A 12,131-nucleotide genomic window follows, 5' to 3' on the forward strand; every position below is an offset into this window, starting at 1 on the left:
ATTTCAAGAGTGACTTCCGGGCTTTTCTTGTTCTTAGAACTGACAAAAGGACCCAGACCTTTGGCAAACAGTACCTTTTTTATTTCCTAATCTTTCGTTTTGTCTTTGTTTACATAGCCTAGGAGCACAGAACACCTTCTAGTGCATTAGTACTGCGCTCAGGGGTTTCAAACTCTTTCTGCACAGGTTTCTTTCCTCGCTGGAGAAGTCTTTACACTGTGCAGTTAGAACACATCTCCTTCAGAGTCAGGATTCAGATCATGAGCACTCACTTCAAAAAGACTCATCTGAACAGCTCAGCAGCTATTTCCTCTGTTGAAAGGGGTTTTGTTTGGTTCCTGTACCCTGCATTACTGACAAGCATCAACCTACTACTAAGATTAACTAAAACTTCACATTCTTGCCAAGCACACAAGTGTTCTTGTAAATAATGGTGTCTTCCCCATTTACCTCTCAGTATCACCTGCTCCCTCCTCCCCCCTGTCCAATTCCCTTCACCACTCTGTTCTTGCACTTACATTTGAATCACATCAACTAAAATACATATTTATACCCCTGTACCTGCACTAATATTTACTCACCTGAACAATAAAATACAGCTTATTATCATACAGTACTGCATGGACAATGTTCAGAACAGACCCAGAATAATTCCTCCTTCAGGCTTGAAAATCCATGGAAATCGGTAATACACTTTCTCTTCTACCGTTTTTATTAATAATTCTAGCCCATTTTTTTCCTGCTCCTACTAAGACCTCCTTTGATTTTTTAGTTATCCAGTTCGACTGTAATATTAAGTAAGGTGAACTGTGAGGAAGAGGGAAAGTTGGGACATACAAGATCATAGCAACAGGCTTCAATTTTAAAATTACTGGTAATGTAAATGTTACCAGTGCTGATTCTTGTTGTCTCAAAGTAAAATAACATTTACATGGAGATAAATGAACATGGAATGCCATTCATATATGAATGTGCCTCACTGTCAAGTTTTGGAATAGGAGCAGCATGACCACAAAAAGAACCAAAACCTAATCAAGTCTAAAAACCATGTTTTGGCTGCATATTTTAATCCTATAGCTGTGGGAATGACCAGCGGTCTGTGAAGCACCTTCACACACAAAAATAAAAAAATCTGAAATGTGACCTTTCAGATATAGATGACCAAGAAATCTCAAGTATATGGAGACACTTACATCGCATTTGGTGTGAACTCAGTTCTTTGTACCTCTAAGGGTGATACTTGACCTACACAGTACAGCACAGCATTTCCTGAGACATTTTAAACCAAATTTTATTATGTTCTTAGTGCAACACAAGGCCTGTCTAATTACAGTATCTACATATATTAAAAAGAAATGCACTCCTTAAAATTTATTTTCTTAACTCCTCCCTTTCCTATTAGCTAAAAAATGCTTTGAAGAAAGACACTTTACACTTGGTGTAAATCACTGTAGACTCTAAAAGCCTGATATTATTATTTTTTACTCTATTTTTCTCCTATGGAGGCTGGGGGTTTGTTGTTTTTACTCAAACTGTATGAAAAACCAGGAAAAAAAATTAAATTTGGCACTGTTTCAGAGCTTGTTTACCCCTCACAGCTATGCAGAACTTAGATGGGTCATGAAATTTCTCCTAGAGGGGACAGTAACAACAGAAAAGAATTTATAGCACTTCTTAAAGTGATTTAACAGCTGGAGAAAAAGGAGAAACAACTAACAACATGGGACTAGCCTGTTCCCAATGAACTACCAAGAAGCATTGCACAAACTACTGATTACTTGGATAGTTTGGGGTACAAAAGCTAAAACTTCATCTAGGACCTCATAGTTAATATGCTGAAGACCCACACAGAACAGCAGAAATTTAAACAAACAGTTTTTCTTTTTATTTTTACTTATTCAGAAAGCAATTCTGTGTGCCCATTTGCATATGGAGACTACTAAGTTAAATGCCACTCTTCCTATTTCCCAATAGATGCAGAACTTTCTTGGTTTGGCCTCAAGGCTGCACTGATCTCTGTGAGCTGTAACAGCTCCCAGTTAAATAAAAGTTATATAAAGTAATTTTGCATCTTAAGAATTGTCATCAGTTAGTAAAGCAGAGCCTCTAGAAAAGCTCAGAGTGACTGGATTTTACAGGCACAGTATGAATCTGAACACTGGATATTGAAGCTTCAGTAACAGTGAAGCCTTTACAGAACTGTTTACTCAGTAAACAACATTAATTTATATCTATAAATAACCACAGGTTAAATGAAGAGGTTAGTACAGCTATTATTCCAACATAAAAGAAATCAAATACAGAAAAAACAGACACCAAGGGAGTCCTAATTAGAATTTATAAGTTAATGACTTGAATCTTTGCCTCTTATTTTGGTAAGTATAAAATACCTTGGTTGGCAGAGCCTAATCTCTACACAAACAGCAATTAATTACTTTTCACCACCCATGAGTCACAGACAATCCTCAAGTAACCATAAAATTGTGGGGGACTTACCCTGGTGTGGGTGCGAATGTGCATCTTCAAGCCATCGTTCTTGCTGAACGCTTTGTCACAGTAAGGACACTGGTAAGGACGCTCACCTGAGAACAAGAGAAGCATCAGAACCCAGAAATGTGCCCTCAGAGGATGAATGCTTTGCAGCACAGCTCTTTGTCAAACTGAACTACTTTACTCTGGCCTCATCTTCACACTCTGTTCAAAGAACAGATCAAACTTTAGAAAAATTACAAACAATCCTGCCTGAGCAGGATGCAGTGCTGGATCAAAATATTCCTCTTTGCTGACTGGTTTTGCACTACAATATATGAATACAGACAGACAGCCTTGGGGGGGGGGAAATAAAACCAAAAAGAAAACACCTAATGCCCTTGCTCAAACCACATTCTACAGTGATTTACACATGGTCACTTTTATGGTTAGGCACTAACTGCTCCCAAATAGTTTTTCTATTTCACATCTGGTCATTATTAGAGGCCTCTGGGTGTCAGAATCCCATTATAATATAAATATAAAATCCACTCTTTTATAATGCTGTATCTGTATTAGAAGGTTAATCAAAAGTTTCTGCAATATTTGTGTCACAATTTATGACTGAAATAGAAACAGAACAATCTTAGCAGCATCCCATATCTGAAAGGTATTTGTTTAATGCTCCATTACCCTGGTGTCATTTGGCATCGATTTTCCCAAACTCACATTAGTGTAATGTGGATAGTGAGCTGTTCAGAGACAAACAGTAAAGAGTTTCTGAGCACCACCATTTGGAAGAAATGCATTTTAATTTTTAACTCTTCAGGCGATGTACTGGAATCTGAGTCTACTGCCTCCTGTTCCTGTATACAACACTTTAAAAGATCAGGTTGTTTCCATTACAAAACACAGGTCAAAAAATTAAGATGATAATTTTCTGTTAACAAATTGGATTTTGTTCTACACAACCGTAATGTTGAAGGTGTCTTCTCAAGTAAAGGTTGGTCACAAGTTAAGCAAAGCCTACTTTATAAAGTCAATGCACAGCTTTCTGCTCACAAAGGTGTGTATATACATATATCTCTCTGCATGCATAGATTTAACATAGACGAAATTTCAAGCACTTATTAACACTCATACTCAATCTTCTAAAATAGGCAAGTAAGATTAAATACATTTTACAGTTTAAAAAGCCCAAACCAGACTATTTCACCAATATCCCAAAGATACTGACTAGGAGTCACTGCTGGACATGAAATCTCCATATCCACATGTTGTGTAGAGATTCAAGGGCACCTGAGGTGAGATGATTATTTAAGGAAGAAGATGTACACCCTCCCCTATTTTGTAGACAGATTATTTTGTTGTCTTCTGTCTTTTACTCCTGTATAAATAACTCAGTGAATGACAGCTGCACAAGATAGTGCAGCAAGGCACTGTCTGTGAACACTATCTGTGTTTCACTATCTGTGAAACACAAATATTTTTCTCTCTTGTGTCCTGTCATCTCTCAGAAAGCAAAACTGTGTGAATTGGGGTTTGGGGTTCTTTTTTAAGACGATGACAACAATCTCTGTGTTAGAGCTGTGTTTTCACTGAGCAGTTTGATATATGATCCTCCCTCTCCTGACCCTCGATGCCTTTAATTCATGCCTCTGAAATTCAAACACTCCAACAGTTGTCAGTACTCAAATATTTAATTAATTCAGCTGACATTTTTATGTTTGGGGGCTTTTGAATGTAGAATTTAAAGCTTTCAGCAGTTTGTAAGCAGATGAGCGATGACAGGTAGGAGTTGTACCCTACTCCCTCTCTCCCCCACCCCCAAGTCTCTTTAAAGAGAATGACTTTTGCCTTCAAAGGATGGGCTTGAGTTTGTCTGAAACAGATTAACAGTTGCCCTCTGAAATCAACCACGGACACCATGGTGCTTGATGAGTAAGGCCTTAGGAGCTTTCAGCAGATGCCAGCAGAGGGCAACAATATGACTCCACATCAACGTGTCACACCTGAACACGTCAGGCTTCGAGCTGCTCTTACAAACTGTCCATCGTCAAAAATCTTCACTGTTCCGAAAATCAAGTTTACTATGTAACACAGAGTGCCAGCTCTGACTTGACATTCAATCTAGGAGCCATCTTGTTTTTCTAAATTATATACATTTCTCATGCGCTTGTGTCAATAGCTGCCAGTAAAACTATTTAAAAGATGTTCCCAAGTAATTTTACTGTTGCTTTTATTGTTATTTTTCCTTCACCTAATCTTCACAGGCTGCATGCTTAAAATTTATACAAGTGTCCTAGTGCTTACACAAGCAAGTGTCCACCCTGTGCATGCACATCTTTCAAATGTGTATCTTCTTATCTTCTACCTCAAAAGGTTTTAGGATTTTACAAAATTAACAACGGGGCACTTAAAACACATCTGTGCTAGCAACAACCACGTTTCTTAGTATAAATTTCTTATGAATGGCTCTCTGGAAAGGGCCTCTGTTGTCTGTCTCAGAAGTGAATAAACTGCCCTCTGACAATGCATCTTTTGTGCTATTTACTGTCTCAGGAGCCCAGATAACTAACTTAGATTAAATATCTGATCTTGTGGACATCAGATCTGGCAAGATTATTACAACCCTACATATTACCTTCTCTACCTCTGGTAAAAATTAGTTTCCTTCCTTGCTTCTGAGCCAGGCTAGGCAAACATTATTCATGCTACCAGGCAGTTTCTCATCAGAATGATTCCAGATTCCTCACGGAGACTATTGGGAAGCACGTTCCCCAAGAGAAGTCTTACACACTCTGTCCCACTCTAAGTCCTGTATGATAAAAAGGAACAGTTTAACTTTCTCTTATCCTGTGAGAAGCAAATGGAATAAGATGCCAACAGGGGAAAAGGGAGATTTGAAACAATGAATGCTAAAAATATTCCTCCCACACATGAAGGCTTGCTGACGTGCAACATTTCATACAGAACTATGGCAAATGTCCACAAAGGAGAGGGGTTTGTGCTTCCCCAAAGTTTAGAATTGTCAGAGACAAACTAGAGCAAGGCCATGTGATAAAAACTCCTGGGAAGGTGACACTATCCATCAGGGCTTTAACATCCATCCACAAAGACCACTAAAACCCAATTATAAACACTGAAGTAATAAACCTCAGGTCAACTTCTACACAAGAAATTGTAGAGATTTCCAGATGATAAACTTCTCTGATCAGAAAATTAATGGATCCCTAACACAAGATTAAAAGTAAAAATTACTAAGACCAGCAAATGAAATACCTTGCAAGTCACGAACTCCTCTTTCTCTTGTTTTCACAAGAAGGAGTTACTAAGAATCAAAGTGAAAGAAAGTGATTTCCCCTACAATAAACTACAATTTCTTCTTGGATTTGCTGCTAGAAGCACATTTTTGAGATGGTGTGAATTTGTGATAACACCGTACTAAGTGGGGGTGCACCTTAGGCAAAGTCAATGCCAATTAAAAACGATGGCATTTCCACTCTGCGGTTTTACATAAACATTTCTATATATAGATATATATAAAATACCAAAATATTTTTATGTTTGGGTGTTTTTAAAATCGGCTTTCTAAACAAAACTATTGCTTTCATTAAAATAACAGAACACCCATGCAAGTCAAATGTAGCAAATGTCATGTTCACCCCCGAGTTACAGCTGACTCTCATGTCCCTGCTGTCCCAGAACGAACTGCTCAACACATTAATGGCACTTCTGTACAAATAACCCCAAATAAATAATCCTGGGATGGATTTAGCATAATTCAAAGTCTAGACATTCTACTTCCAGATTTTGTATGAACAAAACCCAAAGCTTTTAACACAATAAAAATATATTTAACCTTAATACAAGGATTATGAAAAACAATTCCATGATTGAAAAACATATGAGATTTTGATCTGAAACCATGTCATGACAGAACTGACATCTTTTTTTTTTGCCTCGATCTCTAGGCTGAGATCACAATACCTAGTGGTATTAATGTAGCATAAGAAGTTAAATACCAGGTCCTTCCATTCCAGTTTGACTCAGGACAGTTTCCTATGAGACATCTGCAATCACAGGTGCTATAAAGCAGGACTTATACTGAATCTAGCACACAGATTTCCCAGACTCAGATACAAAACAATTAAGAAGCAAATCCAAATATACATTGGTTTTTGAAGATTTCAAGATTTCAGTAGCTACAGCTAGACATTTAATAAGGACTTTGATACAGTTAATCAAACTGGTCATATGCATTGCTATTTTCACACTGTATTCTGCATTCCCTGTAGCCAGCCGAGCCACAAAAAAAAGAGCTGTTTCTCAAGTTAGGTGGAAACCTGATATAAGCTCCGATGCTAGCGATTACTTCAAAACAATGACCTCGAATAAGATTAGGCAAATATGTACTTTACAGGTGAGAAATAGGTTCCCATCCAATGAGACAAAACATACAACCAAGAAATAGTCCTAATCTGAACAGACTGCAGCGAAAGTCTGAATAGCCCAGCAAACCAAAGCAGCAATCTCACTGCTCTTTCAAACCATACACAGGCATTACTTCTATTTCATCTGTGAAATCTGCAGCCCTGTTTACTGTCCCCGTTCTCCTGCAGCTTGCTTAGTCACCTAAACACAATTCTCAGGTATTCATGTTGGCCTTCATGCAGGAATTTCCTGGCTTGCTGTCTTTATTGGAACTCAACTGCTCTGTTAAGGAATGAAGAATTCTAATAATGCAGCAAAATTATCAAGGTGAGGGTTTTTTATATACTTTTTAATACGTCTCTGCCCGGTCAGCTGGGATATTCAGCAGTAATGGTTTTGGTCAACACTCATAAACATCAGAAAAAGACCTAAGACAGACTGCAGTGAACATCAGATCGTGTGCAGCATATACAGCTTCAAGAAAATTCCTGTCTTCAGTTTTCTTAAAAAAATTAACAAATATAATTTCAGCAATGTGGTCCCTCAGACTGTTCCACAGGCCATTTACCATGCTCTAAATATAGCTCCCTTTCAGATGGTAAACTTCTTATCAGGATTAGAAGATTGTTTCCTAAATAAAAGCTAGGTTTTTCTGTATAAATACATATATACGTGCATTATTTCAAAATATCAGCTTTCAAAACCCTTACAGCAAACTACAACCCTTTTTCAAGTCCTAACTCAAGACTGGGGTAAGGGAGAGGGTTAGAACGGAGCCTCCACCATCGCCCAACTGCGGTGGAATGAGCACAGTTCACCTGGGGAGGAATTTGGAGGCCATCTGGATCACACATTTAACACTCCTTACCAGATGATCCAGAGGGCAGCCCAGAATGGGAATTGCAAAAGGACTTTTTTAGTCAGAGATAATCTGGGGTGATGACAGCATTCAACAGCAAGTAAGGATGGGCAAAAGGTTAACGGATGTAACAAAATTATAATCTGTGACATCTGCTTTAGAACACTGCTCATAGAGGGCACCTGGCAGCTTCACACATCTATCCTCAGCTGCTCCTGCCCACAGTGTTTCCATTAAATTAAAAACTTTGTGTCCTTAACTGAACATAATTCCGTTAATGCACTATGCAAATGTGTACACACAAACACAAATAAACCTAAAATACACAGACCTGAATTTCTCCCACATGAAAAGGACTTCATTAGGAATCAAAATTAAACTAAACAGGAACTCAATGAACCCAGTTTTTCCAACAGAACTTAAAGTAGAAGATGCCATAACACCAATCACTGAGTAAAGATCAAAAATTCACAGGTCAAGGAAACATTCAGTAAATTTCACCACTTTGGTGTTGCAGGCCCATGAGAAAACAAACACCTCTTCAAAATAATAAACTTCCTCCCATGTAGAGGTGACAATTTTCAACATCCTGAGTAGCATCTTCAAAAGCATTTAGTACCGTGCATCTCTCAGGCATTTCTGTAATTTTGACCAGGGATTCCAGGGAGGGAAAAGAACGGAAGAGCAATCAAGGAGCTTGGCCAACTGCAGCAGCGAGCTGCTTTCTTTATGACATCTGCACTAGTCTTAATCGGGACGAGACAATAAAAAGTGATCTGGCCTGTGCAAAATTTTGGCCTGCCTCCTTTTCAGCCACTAAACACTCAAAATTTAGCACTTGAGAAGGTACAGAAGTCCCCACACAGGAACAGCTCTCTCATGCCAAGAGCTAAGTAAGTTTGTGATCTGAAAGAAAAAATACTTGAGGACATCAGCTGAGACAAGACCCAGAAACACCAAAAGCACAGGTAATTTTATACTCATAGTGGGCCAGATAAAGAAAGGAATAGCTCTGACTGCTCTGAGAACAGTCCTGTTCTTTGAGAAACAGTCCTCAGGTATGGGGCAATTAAAGAGATATTTCTTACTTCCTTTTAACCAACATTCAAATCTGGCAGACTCTGAAGACAAGAGATGAAATGATGAAATGCCTCTGTTTTTTCAGATGGTTTGTTTCCTCACTGATGATGAATAACTCTAAGTTTGTGTATTTGTGAATGCTTTCTACCAAAGCTCCAACACTCATTTTCCAGGCACAAGGAAGAACTAGTATTGGTTTCATATAAATCAACTACGTGCATTTCCCACTCACTAAAAATAGTCACATATTTAATAAGAAAAAAACTCAAATCCTATTCTTTCAAAAAAAGGGAAAACCAGAAGGCTTGAAACATTTTTTTCTACTCCTTGTCTTTTTCTAAGTATTTAGCCAGGTTTTAATTTTCGAGGTATGGAAGTGGTACTTTCATAGCTGAGGTGATTTGTTTTCTGCAAAGTTTAGGGTTTATTCAAAAAATTCAGATTGTTTCTAGTTAAGACCAATAAAATTTTTGTTCTATCTGGTCCATCAAAATTATCATGATATAATTGAGATATTGGCTATTTGCCATTAAGTAAGTCCTAAAGACTAGTAAAAAAACGCTACAAAATAAGAAAGCTATCTGCATCCATGGAGTAAAGCATGGACTACCATTATTACTTATAGACTCTCATCAGTTCTACAGAGATGTCAAGATTTTAGTAATAAATAAAAAACAGACACAACTTTAAAGAATAAACCAGTTGCATTCTTTGCAGCTATCACTGGAATTAAACAATCTGATTTCTCTGAGTGGAAAATGTAACATCTATTACTTCAGTGAACCTAATGGCAAACCGAGTCTTTTCAAGAACATGCATTAATCAATCAATAGCTCATTTGATCTTAAAATTTCTCATTCAAACAATCTACCCCTCAAAAGAACATTTCCTCATTCATGGGTACAGACAACAAGAAGCTGACAGCTGCATGAAACTTCACAGGTATTTTTAAAGATTTAACTGTTGTCTGGAGACGAACAGGACAATGATGTATAAACTGAAAAGTTTAGAAATGCAGAATCCTTACCTCTGAGGCCTTCTGCAAGCTCCTTTTTAAATTGGTTAGATAAAAGAGGGATCATTTATAAGTTATTGAATAGAAAGAACCTATCTGTAGACATCTGCAAGCTGTTCACTGACTAGATACAGATACATTCCTCCACATACTTCATTGGCATATGAGAGGAAGTTCCTTCAAGCTTGCCTTTTATCTTTTCTCCTATGTAAGAAAACATAAATTACTTGTAAGGTAATTTAGAAGAAAATCTGCTGGCATGAGGATCCTGGCTGTACATTATTATGTACATGAACAAACAGTTGCTTGTTTAGACATATTCTACACCACAATAAATTAGAAGTTATACTGTACTTGAACTCATTACTTCCTTCAACTACTTTGAAGTCTTCTCTGTTCAGATATGACTGAACTATGTTAAAAACCAAAGATTTTTATTATTATAACTCCACCACTAATATTTTGCTTACTCAGGAATTTTGTCTTAGAAGTGCAGAATTTTAACTTAGACTTTTATATAGTTGGGACTTAAATATGATTTTAAATATGCTCAAAATCTCAGTTAAGTGGTAGATATGGGACTATAATGGCAAAATTAGGTGCATAACATCAGGCTCTCAGTGCAGGAGGCATTTCAAGAAGGCAACCAGCACCAAAAGTTATATGTTTTTGAAAGCTTATAAAGCAGTTTTTACTTATGGAAGTTGAAAAGGTAGGATTAACTGTGTTGGCACAAAGGATATAGAAGTCTGTTGTTCAAAAGCTTTTTGCTGTTTTAATGTAATCTCTTGGTATTATCTTTTACTCATGTATATGGAAGTAAATTTGCAAAGAACCTTCTTAACTTGTGCTTAAAAAACAAAGCTGCTTTTTGCACACAGTAAGTCCTGGCTTTCAAATGACACAGAATTGAAAAATTCATCTTTTCAGAGAACACTTAGGACAGATGTAAAGTTATCTTACTGGCTTCTTATCAGGACTTGGACTAACTGTGACGGCAAAAGCAAAATAAGGTTATATTTTAAGCTATATTTGCATGTCATTTTCCGTAAGACATTTATGGTCATTAGTTGTTCCTCATCCATCCCTAAGTAAGAGTAGGGAAAGGACAGCATAGAAGGGACAGAATTCCAGTAAGCCCCTTAATTCTCCTAACTCTAGAAGAAATTTACCTGCAAATATAAACTGCTTCAGAACAACTTTCACTGTTGCACAACTTGATGTGCTACATCCCAAGGGTGGAAGGGATTAGAACACAAATAATTGGGAAAGCAACAGTATAAAAAGCAGACAGATAAAATGTGTGTGTGTGTTTATAGGCAGATCACAGAGGCGCACACAGATCCATACACACACACCCCACAGCAATTAACACATTTAAATAGCTATGCATAAGGCAACTGAGAAGCTGCACAAACTTCAGCCAGAAACTGTTAACACTGGAAGTTGCTTAAAACTTCAGGGAAGCAATTAACCTCCCGGCCCCTGGTTTTCAAGCCCATGGAGCAGACCATAGGATTTCTTTTACAATTTATGAACAAGCCAAGGAATTTATATCACAGTCAAAGGATTCTTTTGCTGAATTAACCCCAGCTCCCTGTGACCCCAAGAAGTCATAAACCAACAGGATACAGGAGAGGGAGAATGTGCTCTAGTGTTTCAGCTGACCTGCAGAGCGCTGTCTCTGTCATGCCAAGGCTGAAACCCAGATGATGAATTACAGAGCAATACTCCAGGTTCAGAGGCAAACATCACCCCCTTCCCTCTATACATGCACATGCAGACATGTTCACTCACCCCAAACCAGCTCAGTTGCTGCAAAAGGCCAAGTACTGTTTGGGCTCATTTACAGAGTCTTATTTGAAGATAGAAGAGGGAAGAAAATTGCTTATCCAGGAAGCATGCATGTCTGTGAGCAGCAATATTCAAGAGCACATGCTGCATACTAAATAAAAGACAAAACCTGACTGAGCTTCTGGTTTTGCATATGGATTAATAAGCATATCAAAAATATAATTCCAAAGCAGAACCAGAAAGGTAGCCTAGAACCTCACCTTTTGTAAAGAACAACTTCATAAATACAAGGATGACAAAAAGTGATGCACAACTCTCTAAAAAAACCTCTACCTCAATTTATTTTGTAAATACAGAACAAAACCTCTTACACAAAGTAGCTCATAAAACAAAGTCTAGCTGACCACACACAGAAAATGGGATAATGCAAATGTCTGGACACAGACCTCAAGCCTCATCATCTATAATCACACTAAGACA

At 37.7% G+C, this 12,131-nt stretch overlaps 1 protein-coding gene across 2 annotated transcripts in view; it reads right to left on the reverse strand.

Annotated features, from left to right (window-relative positions):
* The window catches only part of PRDM5 (PR/SET domain 5), a 59,920-nt gene that overhangs the window by 11,951 nt on the left and 35,838 nt on the right, over positions 1-12,131 (reverse strand). For both annotated transcript variants that reach the window (XM_019290101.3, XM_010406444.4), the window contains exon 14: positions 2,497-2,582. In XM_019290101.3, the coding sequence (XP_019145646.1) occupies positions 2,497-2,582 (86 nt within the window). The remainder of the gene's footprint in view (positions 1-2,496; positions 2,583-12,131) is intronic.

Source organism: Corvus cornix, chromosome 4 (assembly GCF_000738735.6).
Source record: "Corvus cornix cornix isolate S_Up_H32 chromosome 4, ASM73873v5, whole genome shotgun sequence".
NCBI lineage: Eukaryota > Metazoa > Chordata > Aves > Passeriformes > Corvidae > Corvus > Corvus cornix.